We start from the raw sequence: 20,194 nt of genomic DNA on the forward strand, positions 1-20,194 counted from the left end.
TGCTTTATTTTTCTTCAAAGCACTTGAGTCTTCTTTACATCATACAATATGCTTCTTTGTTAATTTGGTTATTGTCTGTCTTTACAATGTAAATTCCACAGGGGCCAAGACTTTCTTTTGTTCTCTAGTCTATGGTACCTAGAAACGTGCCTGGAAAAAAGTAGGCACTCAATAAATAGTTTTGAATGAATAAATATTATTATAGATAAGGAAATAGAGGACTTTCCTTAATGTCAGAATTTATCAGTGGCAGAGCTGAGGTTAAATGAAGATATTCTGTCTTTCTCTTGCTTGGTGATTCTGCTACCCATGTTTCATCTTGCCAAAGCAGTGGTTACTATTCTCTTAAGATTAAGGATAAAATAATAGCCATCGGGCTTCCCTGGTGGCGCAGCGGTTGAGAGTCCGCCTGCCAATGCAGGGGACACAGGTTCGTGCCCCGGTCCGGGAAGATCCCACATGCCGCGGAGCGGCTGGGCCCGTGAGCCGTGGCCACAGAGCCTGTGCGTCCGGAGCCTGTGCTCCTCAACGGGAGAGGCCACAGCAGTGAGAGGACCGCGTACCGCAAAAAAAAAATATAAAAAAAGAATAATAGCCATCATTCTTTGAATACCTACTTTGAGCCCTCTGCAGTGAATATCTTTCATTTTTATCTGCCTATCATACCCTCCCCCTTTTTGTGGTATCAACCCTCAGATTTTGCTTTGACAGCTCCCCCTCCCTGTATCAGGGGGAATGTGGGTCACAGTGCCTTGTCCTCTCCTGGCCAAGGTGTGCCTCAGAAACCCAAGCTTAGCCAAGCAGATGCCCCTTCCCTGGAAGAGGAATCTTGAGTGGACTGGCAAAGACTAGAGGGGGGTCTGTGCTCCCTGGGTCCCTATACCTGCTTCTAAGGCCAGATCCTTACCTTTTCCTTTATGTCTGTGAGTTATCTTTTTACTTCCAATATATACCATTTTTCTTAAGCAGCCTTTAAATTTCTGTTGCTTGCAACAAAAAACTCTGATACCATCTTTAACTGTCACAGCAAGCCTATGATGTAGGTTTTATCACCATCCCCATGGTACAGAAGAGAGGAGCAAGGTTCAGGGATGTGAAGGGATTAGTTCCAGGTTACCCAACGTTATACAGTATGTTGGCTGCATAATGGACCAATCCCCAGACACTGTGAATGTATATATATATATATTCCCTTATACGGCAAAAGAGGCTTCGTAGATGTGATTAAATGAATGGTCTTGAGATTATCCTGCATTATCACAGGTGGGCCCAATGATATAATCACAAGGGTCCTTATGAGAGGGAGGCAGAGGGTCACAAGCCCTCCAGGACGGAGGCAGCCTCCAGATACCAGATAAGGCAAGAAACAAATATTCCCCTAAAGTCTCCAAAAGGAACCAGCCTTGTCAACACTCAGACCTGAGCCCTGTGAAACTGATTTTGGACTTCTAGCCTCCAGAACTATAAGAGAATAGATCTGTGCTGTTTTAAGCCACCATGGTTGTGGTAATTTGTTAAACAGCACAGGAAACTAGTACTCCAACCAATAAATGGCAGAGCTAAGACTGGAGCCCAGATGTGTCTGCCATGATGCCTGACCCAGGCTCCCCGAGCTCGTTCCCAAAGAGCCACCTAAAAACAACAGGAAGAAGGGGAGGAAGCAGTACCGTGTGCCCCTGAGAAAGGGCCACCCACACAAAACCTCCAGCAGAAGGAGGCACTCAGAGGATTTATGCACCCCAGCGTGTCCTGGATTCAGGAAACAGGTCTCTTTCCCTCCTGTCTAAAGACGAAAGTTAACATAAAGAGCAAAGACGATTTATTACCCTCACGAGACTCCGGCCTTTCGAATTACTGAGACAGAAATCTTCTATAAGACAAAATGGATTGAAAGGATATTTCTCCTTGCAACAGGGCATGACGGCAAATTTTCTGGCAGGCTACCATCGAACTCTGATCTTTAGTGCAGGACGCATGCCATTTCCTGTGCCGTTTTGAAGGCACAAGCGTTTTGGGTCCCACTGTCAAGCTCAGTGCAGAAAATCTGACCGCTGGCACTTGTCCTCAAACGGCACAGTGACACTTCTATTCTCACCTCAGGTTTTGGTCATAAGATACCTTTCACTGACCTGAAAGTATCGTGGATTTTTCTTTTCTCTTCTTTTATCTAATGGTAGAACTTAGCTGAAAAGACATTTTGCCCAAAACAACCTTTTCTTTTCTCTTCTAAAACACAATCTTTGTTTCATTGAAGGTCTCAGTTTTAATGATGTCTTTCATGAGACTTCTCCCCTGGGACACGGGACCAGATAGGCAGCAGTACACTTTTGTTCCTTGTGTTTATTCAGTGATTTATTTTTGCAAACAAATTGGATGAATACTTTTTGGTCAAAATAAAAAGCTAAATGTTTCCTGTCCTGAATATGATAGCAAGTAATTTCACTGTTTCTGATTGGCTGGTTAAGTCAGGACTATACGCAACAAAAGAGGACAGTGCTGGATTCATAAACAGGAGTAAGGCCAACAGGAGATATGAGTAACCCACTGCTGCGGAAAGGAGGGGAAGAAGACCCCCTCCTTAAGCTCTGATTAGAATACGTGCAGATTATATTATTGCTCTAAACTATCACTCCTTTACCTATAAGAGAATCATGCGTCCCTGCTCTTTGTCGTTCGCATGTGGTTTCTGCCTGTGGGTGGTGTCAACTTCCCCCGTAGTACCGATATTGAGCTTGGCCATGGGCCTTGTATTGAGCAATGAAGTGTGAGCAGAAGTACTGTTTGCATGGGTTGGCTATTGCTCGTCTCTCTCTGCTGTGAGACTGAGGAATGGTGATGCTCCTCCCTCCTGGGTCCCAGAATGAGAAGAGACATGGAGCAGAGCCAGAGGTGACACACAGCCAACATTAAACAGGGTGAAGTATAAATCTTTGCTGTTATAAGGCATTGAGATTTAAGAGTTGTTTGTTACTGCAGCAAAGCCTAGGGAAAGCTGACTAACACAGGATACTGGAGGGCAGTGGGTAAGTATCATGTAGGAAAACATCAGGGCTCTTTCATTGGCAGGTATCATCCACCTAACTCAAACTGGTGTAAGCAAAAAAAGAAAAAATGTATTTATTGAAAAAGAAAAAAAGGTATTTATTGGTTCACTTAACTAATAGGGGTAGAACTGGCTAACATGCCTAACATGGTGAGATAGATTCAAAACAATGCCATAGGGACTCAGGCTCTGGCCACCTCTCAGTTCTGCTGTTATCCCAGGCACAATCTCTTTAGAGGATTGCCCTCAGCAGCTCAAGGCTTATAACCTCAAAATTCTAAGCCTAGAGGAAAAGACAGAAACGTTTTCCTGGTTACTTCTTGAAAAATCTTGGGGTTATCTTGGATTTAACCAATTTGGGAGCAAGCACGGTGGTAGGGGGATTCACTGCTCTGATTGGCCAGGCCTGGGTCACATACTCAGCCCAGAGCCAGAGGTGGAATCAGCTCACTTTCTGCTTGAACGGGAAATGGGAGAGGGGTGATCCTTCCAAAAACATAGGGTGTACTGTAACCAGAAGAAGGGGGAAATCAGTGCAGGGCTGGAAAAAACATAAATGTCTAATACAGAAAGCAAGAAAATGGAATAAAAGGAAATAGAATAAATACCCTTTCATTTTGCAATTGTTTTTCATTTTTAAAGTAACTCTATAGACAATATGAAAGCTACAAAATAATATAGAGGAGAAAATAAAAGCCATGTTCCTGCCATTTGGAGTGAAACATCCTTTTGAAAGACCTTAGAGCTAGAGTTATTTAATTCTATGATGATCCTTGATTTAAAACCTTTCCTTTTCACTCTGTAGTTTATTTAACAAATATGTATATTTTTTATATGATAAATCTTAATTATTTTTATAAACCTAATGGAATTTTTAAGGGTTATCCATGTTTATATAAAATAGCTGCATAAAAATACATTTCTTAAAAAAAGAGTCATGGAAAAGAAATGGGTAGCTGAGAAGGGATGGGCAGAGTGAAGAGTATGTGAAATTATGGGGACCTGTGGGAGAAGGACCCATCATTTATGTGATAAGCAATCGGCAGCTGCCCATGGCAAATGATCGCAACCTACCAGCTGTGATCTGATAATATGATGACATCGAGCATCAAAGACAGCTGGACCTGGTAGAACTTGTTTTACTAAGAACATTAAAATAAACCTAAACTCTTATTTTGGATGACTCCCCAGGCTGGTAGATAAGATTATTTGAGGCAATAAATGCTAGTACGCATAATATACAAAGGAGTGGCATCTGACACGGGAGCTGACTCTAAAATGAGCACATAAGATGAAACTCACATTTAGCCAAAATTTCCCCTTGACACACCTTAAATTACCCATATAAAGACACAGCATCTTTCAACGGTCTCTGGTAGCCAGTTTTTCTCCCAGTCTTAGTACAGATCACTCTAAGTACCCGGTGATAGGCGAGGCAGAAGAGTGAAGTAATTCATTATGCTCTTACCAGCTCGGACCCTGGAGCCAGGCTGGCTGGTTCAAATCCTGCGCCTGCTGTTTACTAGCTTGTGACCTTGGGCAAAAAACTTACACCTCTGTGCCTCAGCTCTTTCTCTGAGATACGGCTATGGCCGGCACAGCTATAACCCACAGACTATCCAGTGTTCCCTCACATATCTCAGCCTCCCGTGCGGTTGTTTTGGGGCCAGGCTCTGTGAGAAGAGGTTAAGGTTAAGAACTAAGGTGCCGGGCTTCCCTGGTGGCGCAGTGGTTGAGAGTCCGCCTGCCGATGCAGGGGACGCGGGTTCGTGCCCCGGTCCGGGAAGATCCCACATGCCGTGGAGCGGCTGGGCCTGTGAGCCATGGCTGCTGAGCCTGCGCGTCCGGAGCCTGTGCTCCACAACGGCAGAGGCCACAGCAGTGAGAGGCCCACATACCGCAAAAAAAAAAAAAAAAAAAAGACATGTTCCAAATAGCTATAATTTATAAGAAGGCTGTCCAACCTGTATCAGTCTTTGTATAAGAAATCAGCTGTTATTGAGTATTTTGCTATTGTTTGTAACTGCAGCCTAGTCTAGGCTAGCTTGATTAACACAATGGGGAAATAATAGTTCCTACTTTGTAGGGTTGTTATGGGAGTTAAATTAGGTAATATTTATAAACTGTTCAGAACAGTACCTGAGTAAACACTATATAAATGCTTGGTTGGCAGGTAGGTAGTTAGGTAGGTCATGCAGGTAGACAAAGACAGACAGACAGAAGGAAACAGTTCCCTTATGGGCCGCTCATGTTGTGACTGTCACATAAAACTGAAGACAATTAAGGAAAGGGCTGAGTCATGTGACCCATTTTATGCTTCACCTCCAGTGTACAATTCAGGGGGAATTGCCTGCATTAAAAAAAATTTTATTTCTCTCTCTCTCTTTCTCTTTCTCCTTCCCCCAAGAGCACAACATTGAACTAGCATAAATAAGTCCATATACACAGCAATCCAACTATATACAAAATCTGTCTGTTGGGCTTCCCTGGTGGTGCAGTAGTTAATAATCCGCCTGCCAATGCAGGGGACATGGCTTCAAGCCCTGGTCCAGGAAGATCACACGTGCCGCGGAGCAACGAAGCCTGTGCGCCACAACTACTGAGCCTGCGCTCTAGAGCCACGAGCCACAACTACTGAGCCCGTGTGCTACAACTACTGAAGACCGCGCCCCTAGAGCCTGTGCTCCGCAACAAGAGAAGCCACCACAATGAGAAGCCCACGCACCGCAACGAAGAGTAGCCCCCGCTCGCCGCAACTAGAGAAAGCCCGCGTGCAGCAATGAAGACCCAACGCAGCCAAAAATAAATAAATAAAATAAATTTTAAAAAACCCAAAACTTTCTGTTCGTGAAGACAAGGACCATGTTTGTATCATGGTTCCATGGCACGTAGTAGGCATCCAGTAAATGGCAGCCAGCCAGTTTATGAATATGTCTGTTCCATGATTTTAGAGCACATTTAAGCAAGTAATAAATATTAGCTGAATAGATGAACAAATAAATTAAAAATAAGTCCCTTTAATAGCTGAAACACACCCATTTGTATATGTATCAATAGTGGGAAAAAAATGTATTCCCTTAAAACTGGCACCATAATTCCTCTTAGGTAAGGAACTAGCTTTGTTTAGATGAAAGACCATTTCACAGATGGAAAAACTGAGACTCTGAGAGCTTATGTCATCTGTGCTGAGCCACACAGCTGGAAGGAGTAGAGCATGGTTTAGCATGCAGAGCTGTGATTCCAGAGCCCAGGTTCCTAACCCCTACACTGCACTACCTTCACTTTGACGTCCAGGACATTCTTACACCTCCCTTGACAGCTCCGGGATTTGACTTGTGTCATCTTCTTCAACCCACCCCCACAAGCCTCTCAGATACTTCATTATTCATACTGATGACACCTCCAACACCATGGCCTCGAGTCCATGTGATCCCATGACCCCCTTCTTCCTTCGTGACAGTCACATCTTAGAACGGGTTGTCCCTGAAAGACTGTCACATCTCATCTTCCCAAAGTCCTGATCTCATCATAGTCTTCTCTGTCCTTTCATCTTTCCCACCCACTCACTTCTATTTATATTGTATTTTGCCCTTATGTGAGACTATGACTTGGGTTATTGGTGTCCATCTAGAACAGGGCTCAGCAAACTACAGCCCATTGGTCAAATCTGGCCCATCACCTACCGTTGCAAGTAGAGTGGTACTGGAACACAGCCACGGCCCTTTGTCACGTGTTGTCTATGGACAACTATGGAGTTGAGTAGTTGCAACAGAGACCGCACGTGTCCTGCCAAACCTAAAAGATTTACTGCACTGACCTGACCTAGAAAGCCATTTCCTTGTTCCCCAGGAGCTCTGAGGTTATTGGAGCCATGTTCTTAGGGCAAGCCCACGGCTCTGGTCATATTAATCCTCCTCATTGCCACTGGGGAGAATTGGGTTTGGCACTGGAGTGGGGCGGGGAGGGAGAATGAGGCTGATGTGAGGGGACTGGCTGGTGAGCTGTGCCGGTTCAGAGCTGGGTCTCAACCAGGGTAACACAGACGTCCCCAGCACCGTGAGGCTTCTCACTTGGGCCCACACCTGTCGCTCTCTCCGCCACACCCCAGGGCCCTTTTCCTTCCATGTCATTTGAGCCTCTCAGCATCATGTGCTAATCTTTCACTTATTAATCATTTATAATCTATAAATTATAGGCTTTCCATGTTCTTTTCTTTTTTTTTTTTTTTTTTTTTGCGATACACGGGCATCTCACCGCTGTGGCCTCTCCCGTTGCGGAGCACAGGCTCCGGACGCGCAGGGCCAGCAGCCACGGCTCACGTGCCCAGCCGCTCCACGGCACGTGGGATCCTCCCGGACCGGGGCACGAACCCGCGTCCCCTGCATCGGCAGGCGGACTCCCAACCACTGCGCCACCAGGGAAGCCCGGCTTTCCATTTTCACAGTGGACAAAATTAGGCAGAGGTTTAGAAGCTTAATAAGAAGCAAGATTTTCTAATATCGTTCTCTTTCCAATGTATAGGTAGTCTCAGATTTTTAAAAACTGGTTAATACCTGAATTCTTTTAAACTCTCAAAATTGAGAAAGTCAGCCAAGGGTCTATTCAACTTGGCATTCCCCAGAAGGGCAGATTTAAGCAAAAGATGCAACATTTGAGGGCTAAGGGTCTAACTTCATTTTTTTCTACTCTGTTTAATATGGGATTTTACAAAACTTACTTAATTTCCTAGTGTCTCAGTTTCCTGACATTGTTCTTGCAAAGGGCTGGTGTGAAAATATTTTCAAAGAAATAAGTTAAATATTATTTTCTCTAAATTGAGTTGTCTTTCTTCCACTTATGGCTTAAAACTGTGGATCACTGCTTAAACATCATCCTCCAGGGACTTCCCTGGTGGTCCAGTGGCTAAGACTCCACACTCCCAATGCAGGGGGCCTGGGTTCGATCCCTGGTCAGGGAACTCAATCCCATATGCCATAACTGAAGATCCCAAACGTGGCAACAAAGATCCTGCATGCCACAACTAAAGATCCAGCACACAGCAACAAAGATCCTACGTGCCACAACTAAGAACCGGCACAGCCAAATAAATAAATACTAAAAAAAAAAAAAAAGTCATCCTCCAAGTGAGGTCTTTCCTGACCACCCTATATAAAATTAAGTCCCGTCAATACTCTATATTCTCCCCTCTCTGCTTTATTTTTCTCTATAGCACTTACTTGCTTATTGTCTGCCATCCCCCACCACAATATAAGCTCCATTAAGTCAGGAGTTTTGGCTACTTTGTTCACTGCTTTATCTCCAGCACCTAGAATGATGTTTGGCACACAGTAGTACTCAATAAACATTTACTGTACGAAGGAACAAATTATGCAAATCTAGAAATGTCACAGGCTATAAAACTATCAAAGGCATGAATTAGATGTAATTGAATCAACATGGCTAGATCTCAAAAGCATGTATTTCAGTCAAATAAAAGCAAGTTGCAGGATAATGCATAAATTTCCTCATCTGCAAAATAGGGCTGGTAATAGCATTGTTATGAGGATCAAGTTAGTTCATTAGCGTTAAATGCTGAGACCCGTGATACAGCACTCAATAAATGTTAGTGGTCATTATTATTGCTATATCACTGATGATAAACAGGTCACATAAAGTAATATTACTAATTTTGTATGATATAATCTAATTTTATATAATTAAGTAACTAATTTTAAGACTACGGAAGGATGCAGTATAGACCAAGCTGATTAATTCTGTGAGGAGAGAAAACTCAGATTAGAATGACGGTCAAAGAGAGTATCAACCTCATCTGTCATGTTCTAATATTTTAAATGTAAATGATGCATATAACTACAAAGTAATATTTAGAAAAGTTTAGTCGTATTTCCTGAGACATAATGACCTTTAGGGCTAGGAGGAGAGGAAGAGAGAATGGAGAGATGAATTACTTAGGATAAGAAAATTTTTTAAGTTTTCTATTTTATTTCTGAAGTGCTTCTTGAATAATCACTGCATGGATAGGAAGCCCTTAGCCTAGAATAAAAATAACCAGAGAAAAGAGCCACATACACAACAGGGTCCTGGATGGATTACATGAGTTAGTTCTCATAGATTGGAGGAAACTATCATTAACACAATCTTCAAGTTAGGAATAAATTATTCAAAGCCTTGTGTCATTACTTACTGCAGTTTCAGCCACTCTTCCACAAATGGAATGGAGAAGAATTCTGTGAATGTCTCCCCTATCCTCTTTGGATTTTGACTGGTCACGATGCCATATGTTTTGATTAACAAGAAAACAATAAGCAAGAATTCAAGTCAATTGTTGCTATTCTGCTGGCAAATTAACACTATTGAATGCTTAGGGTCATGGAATATTCAAAGACGTGAAAAACTTACTTGTATAACCATTCGGTCAGAAAATCACAGGCAATGAATTTGGTTCTTTTCCTCTAAAGAGAGAAGAGAGAATTAAATTATATTCTTTGCCCCCATGTTTAAGTTGGACAAAGGAGGAGGGGTTAATTGATTGCTTGTGTTAGATGAAATATGCATAAGTCCTTGGTGAGGTTTATAAGCACACCAACAAACAATAACTCAGGCAATGTAAAGAATTCTGACAACATTTCGCTAGTCATCTTGGGTAAGCATATATTCTGACTATATTAGCAGGGACTAATAAAAGACAATGCACATAGTAGGAGGCTTATTACATGCATTTTGGATTTATCTCAGAAGGATTTCTTTAAATCTAGACCTTGATTCAGAGTAAGTATATTTATTCCTTTCCCCCAGTCCACTCAGATCCTCAGAATACCGGTACTTCGGGTCTGGGTGCCGTTGGCCAGTGCATTGACTCTGCCAGCTGCCCACCCATCAGCCCCTCTCCACTTCATCCTTATTACCAGAAACCTGATGACAATCAGTCCAGGGGAAAAACATTTCCCAGCCTCCCATGTAGCAAGGGACAACCATATGACATAGTTCTGCTGTTTGAGATAGAAATGGACATGTCCCATGGATTTCTGAGAAAGTGCTACTTTCTTGATTTCTGCTGCCCTTTTCTTTGAAGTTTCCTTCTACTTCTTTCAGTCTAGAACACAGATGTGGGGCTGGAAGTGGAGCAGCACCTACCAGCCAAGAGGCCAAAAGCAGGGGGTTAGAAGGAACCTGGGCCTTTAATGACTTCTTTAAGCCACTGTACCAGTTTGTGGCTGACCTACTCTGGATATCCTGATACGTAAGGAAAAATAAACTCCATCTGGATTATTGGCACTGTTCTTGAGTTTTCATAACATGAAGCTGAATGCAGTTCCTAGGTGATAGATAGCTAGTAAGTCACAGGGAAAGAACGTCCTAGAGTAATGGGGGACGAGGCTCACAGAACAGCAATGGAAAGGAGCACTGGGTATCCTGCTTCCTAGTCCCATTTAAAGTGTCTTGTAACCCAAACAGAACCAGTTAACTCCTTTTAGAAGATTGTTATGGGACTTCCCTGGTGACGCAGTGGTTAAGAATCACCTGCCAATGCTGGGGACACGGGTTCGAGCCCCGGTCCGGGAAGATCCCACATGCCGTGGAGCAACTAAGCCCATGTGCCATGACTACTGAGCCTGCGCTCTAGAGCCGGCAAGCCACAACTACTGAGTCTGTGTCCCACAACTACTGAAGCCCACACGCCTAGAGCCCGTGCTCCACAACAAGAGAAGTCACCGCCATGAGAAGCCCGTGCACGGCAGCGAAGAGTAGCCCCTGCTTTCCGCAACTAGAGAAAGCCCGTGCGCAGCAACGAAGACCCAAGGCAGCTAAATAAATAAATAAATATTGTTCAAATAGCAGGGGCTAAGAACCAGTCGTTGGTTAGTTACCATGTGAAGAGATCCTTCCCAGGAATGAAGGCAAGACAGACTCTGCTGGAAATTCTCCTTGCCCCTCCAGGTGTACCCTTTTCCACCGCACTCTGTGCCTTAGGAGGTTGATTTTATGGTTCATATCAACCAGGCTCGTTTTTCTCTGTTGTTGGGTCCAGCCACTGGGAGGTACCAGCAGGAGATCCGAGAGAGGGAAGAGAGAAAGGCAGGGTATAACGGGTTGAGCTGTGTCTCCTCCCGGCCCCTTTGCCCCAAATTCATATTCTCCCACACTTCAGAAAGTGACCTTATTTGGAAATTGGATCATAATTAGTTAAGCCCAGCCACTCCTGAAGTACACAACAACTCCAACGAGAGTGAACAAATTTGGGGTTCTATTAGTAAGGAAGCAGAGTAGACCACCAATGGCAGATTCCTAACGACATAGTGCTAGACCCTGGATCCAGCTATGCCTGAAGCCAAAATTCCCTGAACCTTTCATGAGCCAATATATTTCCTTTTTTTACTCAGCCAGTTTGTGCTGTTTATTGCTTCCAACAGTAAGTTTTAGTTACTATTCCTTTCTTCTCCCATTGGCTAACTCCATTTGCCTTTCAAGATGCCTCTTGGGGGCTTCCCTGGTGGCCCAGTGGTTAAGAATCTGCCTGCCAATGCAGGGTGCACAGGTTCGAGCCCTGGCCCAGGAAGATCCCACATGCCACGGAGCAACTAAGCCCGTGCACTACAACTACTGAGCCTGCGCTCTAGAGACTGTGCACCACAACTACTGAAGCCCGCATGCCTAGGACCTGTGCTCTGCAACAAGAGAAGCCACCGCAGTGAGAAGTCCGCCCTCTGCAACTAGAGAAAGCCCACTCGCAGCAACCAAGACACAACACAGCCAAAAATAAAATAAATAAATTTATTAAAAAAAAAAAAGATGCCTCTTGGAAGCCTTTCTGAGCATTCTTACCCTCTTCAGTTTAGAGTAAGCGCCTCCCACCACCGCCAGTTCTGTGAGTCCCTCTGTCACAGCACCTCAGGTGTAACTGTAACCTAACTGCCAGCCCACATGCCCATTTCCTCTATCAAACTATAAATTCTCTGAGGACAGGGGATGTGTCTTCTTTTTCTTTATGTTCCCAGTGCTTGAGTGCCTGGCAAAGAGTAGGTGATCAATGAGTGGTGAGTAAGTGAATGACTGACCTCACCATTCAACTCTCAAGCAAAAAAGCAAGAAGGAACTCATGCACAAGAATTCTGACATTTAAAAGTAGGCACTGCTAATAAATTCTGGACAATTTCTCTTCACTTTCTTCCCCTAATGTTTTATTTATTAGGGGAAATATTTTCTTCTTCTTTCTTCTTTTCCCCCCTTTACTTTGAAATAGCCAAATTAGCTTTATAGGCTTAAATAAGGTTAAAAAGATTGTTGTAAAATTGATTCTCACCAAAAAGGAAAGTGCCACTTAAGATTTTTCACTGAAAGCTTTATTATAGCTGTTAGTACATAAAATACGGGTGCCTGATTTGCTGGAGATGCAGTCTTTTACCTCACTGCTGATAGCCTTTTATTAAAAAAGTGAAACACTGCTGGCCATGGTAATAAAATTAAATGTACTAGACCATGTAATGGGGTCTTCTAAGTCTGCATTGCAAGAGTAAGATTCCCCTTGAAAAGCTACCTTTAACCAAAATAAGAAAATACTTGTACAACAATGCAAATATGTATCTAGCATGAAGCGCCAGCTAATAATTGAAACAATCCTGCAGCTGTAGGAGAGCAGTGTCTCTCTCTCTCTCTCTCTCCCCTTACAAAAGATGCATTGTTCCCTTAGCGTTCACTGCACCGTTTGGTGGTAAAGATTCCTTCTATGAAGGGAATGCAGCTTGACTTACTCTATTAAATAGACTTTTAAAATAGCCAAATGGTCTGATGTATGAAGGTCATGTAGACAGATTTAATCATTTTGATGCAAAGAAATAAAATTGAAGAAATTGTGTTTTCCTTCTGTCCTGGGCAAGTGTGGACGTGCTGTGCATACTCAGACACACAGAACAGTGGCGATATTGTTCAGCTGTTGTTTAGTTTAAAAATTATCTGCTGGGAGCTGAAAGAGAGAAGGGAAAGCAAATGAAAAGTTGTGGTGAGTGAGGAGATAAGAGAGGAAGTAATAGAGAGAAAATTAAAGAGTGAGATTAAGAAAGTGTGGGCACTGGGGTTTATGTAATGTGGCCAAATACACGGAGTTCATGATTGTTAACGGGTAAAAATGTCCAAGTTTGGGTAAGCAGGGTGATCAGTTAAGGCAACCTTATACGAGGTTAAAAAACAATTTTTAAAAAATCCAGAATTAAAAGGAAAAAGACTAAGCGTCAAGGGATAAGGCATCACCATGTCATCATGAATCTGCAACTCTGTTGTGCATCCAAGAAAACAAGCTGGGTGGACAGCAGGATGAGTTGATAGACTGGTGGACAGATAATGATGAAGCAAATAAAGCGAAACAGTAACCATGAAACCTAGGTGGGTGTTTACTCTGAAATTCTTCCAGCTCTTCTACATGTTGGAAACAAGTTTATAATAAAACTGAGGGCAGGAGAACAAATCACAAAAGACTCAAACCCCAAAGAGAGAAAGGGCAGAAATCACACAGTATTTTGTACCAATTTTTATGTTGAATACATGTATAGGAGGCAGACTGGAGGACTGAAGATGGGAAAGAGGAACAACTCACATTAGAAAGCCACTGACGCTCTTCCAGTAACTAATGTAATTTCACCCCACCAAGGTCAAAAGCACAGGCTGTGAGCTTAGTGAAGCATGGCTGGCTATAGCACGGTGTTGGTTGAGGCTCTCTGGGTCTGCAAGGGAGAGAAAGCTGCTCGGGTTACCTTGGTTACTGGGCTTTTTTCAAAAGTGCGTTTAGGCTAGACTTTGCTGTAACAAACGCCCCCCAAATCTGAGAAGCTTATGTCATCGGTGGTTTCTCCCTCGTGTTACACGAACACTTCCACCAGCGTGGCTCTCTGCTCCATGCGATCTTTGCTCTGGGCCTCAGGCTGACAGGGCAGCCTCTCTCTGAAATGTTGCTGGTTGTCATGGCAAATGACACAGATATGGCGAAGTATTCTTTGACTCTTAAAGCACATTTTAAATGACACGCCCATTCATTCCACTGACCAAAGCAGTGATGTGGTCAAGCTGCCCTTAGGGAGAGGCCACAAATATTTTTGAACAATAATATAACCTAGCACAGGGGTTACTGTAAAGGTAGAAGGAATGTGAGAATTCCTCTCACCAGGGGCAGAGCCAGGTCTCAGGAAGAAGCGGACCAGTGTCCACAGCTGTCCAGGCGGGGGACAGGTGAGCCAGAGTCGCCCAGCAGTAGCTTGGTGGCCCGGCAACAGCTCTGCTCCTAGCTGTACCCGGAGCTCAGCTTTTTGGCCGTGGCTTCTTTCTCAACTTGCTGCTGCTTTCTCTGCTGCTCTCTCCTAACTGGTTCTTTCTCCTGTTCTCTCTGCTTTGCGGTCTGCTGACTCACGGCTTTTCAAGCTTTCTCCTGTCTCTGGTGTTTCTCCCCTTCTACCCACACTATGATCTGCCCTTTCTCTTTGTTGTCTGGCATCCTCACGCCCCAGACAGGAGAATCTGATTGGGCTGGTTAGACACTACCCAGGATGGACCATCCCTGTTGGGCAGAGCAATGCCAGACCATTTCCCAGCCACTTGCCATCCCTGAGAGGTTGCCCATAGGGCCTGAAACTTATTCCTGGCTCAGTCACTTGTGGCCAGAGTGATGGGGACATGGACAAAGCAGGGACAAGGGCCTGCAGTTATGGCTGTGGGCATGGCACCCACTTAGAATGTCATGGCCTCCTTTCCCACATAGATATTCCCCATAAGAAACTTCCAGATACCCGAGACCACGCACCTCCCACCCAAACATGACAAAAGTGAACAATAACTATAATCCTAGGAATGAGCACACACATGGACGATAACCAGATGCCAAAATGCTTGTCACAGAAAACTTCAAACGGGTTCATTTTTTTCACCACTGCATTAGAATTTCATTAGTGAAAAATAATACTTCTCAAAAGAAGTCAAAAATATGGACTTGTAACACAAAATGTTGACCAAGACTTCCAGCATGAGCCACGTGGCCATTTCTAAAAGTGTTTTTGGTTTAAAAAAGTCACATTAAAGTAATTCTACCACACCTTTCCTGCAAGAATCTATTTTTTCCACTCCTTAGAAATTTTTTTCAAACAAAAGCTGATGGTACTTCTCATTTCCCTTATTAGTCAAGGACAGGAAATGGAGTTTCTTCCCTCACTGACCAGAGCCCTTGCACTTTTAAAAAGATATTCAGGTATTTTATTTTTTTTAAATACTAGAATAAATGACTATTACATGGGCAAGGAATATAAAAAGAAAAAAAAGGTTTTGTTTTACTGAATTATTCACAGTAGAAAAATTTAATGCCATGAGATCATCAAAGGACTTACCAGGAGTTAGAAATAGTTTCCTGATGCCAACTGTTGTTTACAAAACTCTTCACTGTAATGGAATTTGATGAGCAACCAAAGGCGAAAGGGAGAATTTTACGCTGCATGGGATGGGTGGGGAAAGAGGCGCGAAGTCTTATCGCCCCTATGCAGACTCTGCATTTAATCTGTATGTAAAGCTGAGATTAGGTTTATTTTCAGCCATCATTTTATTCATGTATAAAACTCTTGATTTCTTTCCAAATTAAGCAAGGTGCACTGTTCCAGTTTGGCCTTGTTCAGTAAACATTTACTGAGGACCTGCTATGTGCCAGGCCCCATGCTAAATGCTAGAGATGACGAAATGAGTAGGGCATGGCCCACTGCGGTTATTAATTCAATGCCCAGCAACCACCCCCAAGCTGGGTAGTAGCTGTGATGAGTATAGAGGATAAACCCCATCTCTAGCTCCGGGTGTGAACCCTGATGAGGCAGTCGAGATGATCCCACCTCACCTGCCACCTACAGGGAAACCAATCTGGTCCACATTCATCCTGACCAAAGGGATTCACTGACTCAGGATGGACACGTGCTTAACTTCAGAGTGATAAGATGTGGGAGGAGACGTGCTGGGGCTTCTGGGAAACCATTTCATTTGCTTTTCTGAAAGAGCTTGAGCACTCTCTCCTCTGGCTGAGGCAGAACCTAGGACGGTGGCCATTCCTGTGTTACCGTTTTGAGGGAAGCCAGCTTAAGGATAAAGCTGACTCTATAAGAGGCCAAGCAGAGAGACAGAAAAAACCAGGTTTTCAATTATATCACTGAGCACCTGAATCAAACCAATCCCGAAGCCTTCCTTCTTTATCTCAGAAACTTCTAGTTTCTAGCTCCCTGAGCCAGTAAATCCCCTTTATTATTTCAGCCACTTTCCTGCTAGTTGAAACATAATGAACTGTAGCCAAGACAGCTGCCCAGTATCCCTTCTGCCTTCTTCTGGTAACAGTGCCCTGAGTTCCTATTGGGGTCCACCCTTCCCAACTCTAAAGCTGTGTGCCTTGGGTAAGACTCCTTCCATTTGCCTAACAGCCCACTAAATGCCCCTAGTTCCAAGGATTGATTCCAGAGTAGGTCATTGACCTGAGCCAGTTGGATTAGAGAGGAACTCTGGGAGAGACTTTCTCTTCCTCTGCTACCCTTGAGCCTTATGAAATGGGGGATGGTGCCACAGGGGAGGGACCGTTTGAGGGTGGAGCCAAGCCAGAGCAAACAGAATCGAGAGACAGAGGGGGAACGAAGTCATGAAGACATCACTGGGCCCCCAGATCAAGCTGTAAAGAAAGATCTCCCCATGGGCCTCTTGTCTTCATAAATAAACAAAAAATCCTCTTCTACTTAAGTCAGTTAGAATGGGGTTTTCTGTCACTTGCAGGACCTGCCTCAAGGAGTTAACACCAGCAAACATGGGGATGTTAGCTCTGCATACTTAACACATCCAGCTGAAATGAACTCTTGAGTTCATACTACTTTTTACTGCTAACAATAAACCTCACATCAAAAACTGCTTACAGTAAAAATCATTAACTTTATACTCTGAGTGCCCAAAATATATTCAGAGATGCATTGGAAAGAATTTCCAAGTGAAGTTTATCACAGCCACTAAGCCAGCTATGCTTAATATAGCAGTCCAATTAAGTTCTAATTAAGTTCTGATCTCTTGTGTTTCAATTAAGCTAATCTAAAGGCATGGCTGAATGTCAGGGGATCGGTTAAGAACATCAAGCCAACTGTAATGTCTAGTCTTTACAATGATATTTACGTGTCTCAAACTTAATTTACTCCAGTGGAATACAACCCAGTACATGAGAGAACAGGAATGGTATTATAACCTTTTAATCAACCATCTGTCTAAAGAGACTGCTGAATGTCTATCTTAACAATTGCACAGTTGATTTCCTGCCTTAAAACCTTTTCCCCCTTCCAACTCACATAGACTCTGGCAGCCCAGGGGCACCAGGGAAGGCAGCTATCACTATAAATGGAAGATCAGGAAGGTCAAGGTCAACAGAGACTCCGTAAGTCTGCAAGTCTGTAAGTCTGTAACTCTGCAAGTCTTCGTGAAAATTCAGCTCCCACGAAAACTCCTATGTCAGTATTGAAATTACTTGCAAAACTAGCTTCACAGTCATGTCTCCAAGAGACCAAAGGGTCTGGAACATTCCCTTCAAGGTATGCCCTCTGCTTAGAGAAGATGGAGAAGACGTGTCAGGGCCTGTGTAAAAGGAAGCTTCTGGCAGAGGCTCTGATGGTATGTCTGTCCTGATCCATCTCACGATTCCTGCCTGAAACTGATTTATTCTTTCTTTCACTGTCAACCTAGACCCATCTCTCCTCTCTCTGGTTTCTCACTTGCTGACATCTGCCTCTCTGAGTCCCTTCTTCAAACACAATTCTTAATAACAAGAGCTACCCCTTACTGAGCTAAATGCTGTACTCACATCATCTCATTCAATCCTCCAACAGCTGTGGGGAGGTGGATACTATGATTATCACCCTCCCATTTAACGGATAAGAAAACTGAGGCTCACAGAGTTTAAGGAATCTCCCCAGGGGCCCAGAGGGGGATTCAGGGCCCCTGTCCTGCCAGAGCGTCCACCTTTCTCAGCCTAATCTTCACCACCCAAACCCCATGTGGCCAGATTCAGCCCACATCTTCCTTACACACTGCTCTCATTTCCAGTCTTCTGTTCCAGGTCTAAGGAACTTTTTTCCAATTTAATTTTGTTCTTATTTTATTGCTACTTTTCACCATAGCTGTGCCAGTCCCTGAGCTAAATGGTTTAAATACATTACCTTATTTAATTCTCATAAATTCCCTATGTGAAGCAATTATTGTTATCATTATTTCCATTTTACAGGGGAGGAAACTGAGGCTTAGGAAGGTTAAGGTTACAAGGTCACAATGCTAGCAAGGTCCAAGGCCACATATCTAGGAGGAGGTAGAGCTGGGCCTTAAATTCAGGTGAGCATGGCCCAAAACTCCATGCTGAGCTTCCCTTAGACAGCCTCCCATGTAATGACAACAGCAGCTACTACTGTAAAAATCTGGATGGTTCCAGGACTTCAGAACCAGGGTCAGCAAACGTTTTCTGAAAGGGTCAGATAGTAAATATTTTAGGCTTGTGTCCCAGCTCTTCAGCTTTGCCACTATAGTACGAAAGTGGCCACAAACAATATGGAAAGCAATGGGTGTGACTGCGTTCCAGTAAAACTTCACTTACAAAAACAGACGGCGGACCCCAAGGGCCAGAGTTTGCAGCCCTGTGCTTCAAAACATTATCAGTAACAGATAGATACTCTTTCAAGTGGAAGCATGGAAAAATCCATAGTTCTTGGTTTCTGACACAGAGGTTTGACTTTAAGAAAGCTCTGTTTCACCTCTTCTTTCTATTTTCTGGATAACCCTTTATTCTAAGGGATTAACAGTTTAAACATCCTTTAGGTCTAAGACTAGTTTATGATTTGGGTTTTCTCTTCCTAAAAAGTAGCAGGAGAAATGCAGCTCTCTATACAACCAAGAAGTTCAATGACTTATTTTAAGATATGTTCTTGTAAAAAACCAATCAATTGAATCTTATTTTCCTTCGTTTTAAAAAATGGCTTCTATCCGTCAGACATAAATTCTCAAGAGAAATCTGGGATACTTGCTGACTGTCTTCCTTCCTTCCTTCCTTCCTTCCTTCCTTCCTTCCTTCCTTCCTTCCTTCCTTCCTTCCTACTTTCTTTCCTTCCATCCTTCCTTCTCACTAACTGTGATTCTAGCATCTCTTTAACACTTGGCGGTCTCTTCACATTGCATTGTCAGGTTCTGAGCTCACCATAATTTCTGAGAGTTACGTTTAGATTTTTACAAATAAATATCATTTCTTTAAGGCACTAGTATTTTAAGGATGAGGAAAGTCCATCCTTGGCCATGTGTAATATCCAGAAAGTAGTAACAAGGATACCACCTTCCATTCATTCAAGCAACAGTTGGTCACCCAGAAGGGGCCATGGGGGAATGACATTCCTTTCACAGACTGGCTATTTTCCAAGATAATGTTAATAGTGTCAACAACAGTTACATGTAATGAATGCCTTCCAAGTGTCAGGCACTCTTTTAAATTTTACTTAACTCATTTATCCTCACAACAACTACATATTATTAGGTTCTTATGATTATTCCCACTTTACAGATTAGGAAATAGGGGCACAGAAAGGCTAAATACCTTCCCCCAAAGTCATTTAAGAGTAAATGGAGGGCTTCCCTGGTGGCGCAGTGGTTAAGAATCCGTCTGCCAATGCAGGGGACACGGGTTTGAGCCCTGGTCCGGGAAGATCCCACATGCCGCGTGGCAGCTAAGCCCGTGCGCCACTGCTACTGAGACTGCATGCCTAGAGCCCATGCTCCGCAACGAGAAGCCACCACAATGAGAAGCCCACGCACCACAACGAAGAGTAGCTCCCGCTCGCCGCAAGTAGAGAAAGCCCGCGTGCAACAAAGAAGACCCAACACAGCCAAAAATTTAAAAATAAAATAAAATTTAAAAAAAGAGTAAATGAAAAAGAATTTGAACCTGGTTGGACTCCAGAGCTAGCTCCTTCACACATTACCTAATGTAATCCTCAGTCATCCTGTCTGTGGTTTACAAATGAGGAGAGGAGGAAGTTGTAGGCAAGTAACTTCCCTGAAGATACTAGGCTAGAGACAGAAGTCAAACCTGCCACCTGCTGCCAAATCCATTTTATTTCTAATGCAGTGTAAGAGGTAAAT

At 43.5% G+C, this 20,194-nt stretch overlaps 1 protein-coding gene across 1 annotated transcript in view; it reads right to left on the reverse strand.

The window, feature by feature from the left end:
* IQCK (IQ motif containing K) overlaps positions 1 to 20,194 on the reverse strand; it is a gene marked incomplete at its 5' end in the record, with an annotated part of 124,315 nt that overhangs the window by 75,470 nt on the left and 28,651 nt on the right. The window contains 2 exons of the mRNA XM_082857769.1: positions 9,228 to 9,305; positions 9,443 to 9,495. Coding sequence (XP_082713895.1) covers positions 9,228 to 9,305; positions 9,443 to 9,495 — 131 coding nt within the window. The remainder of the gene's footprint in view (positions 1 to 9,227; positions 9,306 to 9,442; positions 9,496 to 20,194) is intronic.

The sequence above is a fragment of the Leucopleurus acutus genome (genome assembly GCF_964270905.1).
Source record: "Leucopleurus acutus genome assembly, chromosome: 16".
NCBI classification, from domain to species: domain Eukaryota; kingdom Metazoa; phylum Chordata; class Mammalia; order Artiodactyla; family Delphinidae; genus Leucopleurus; species Leucopleurus acutus.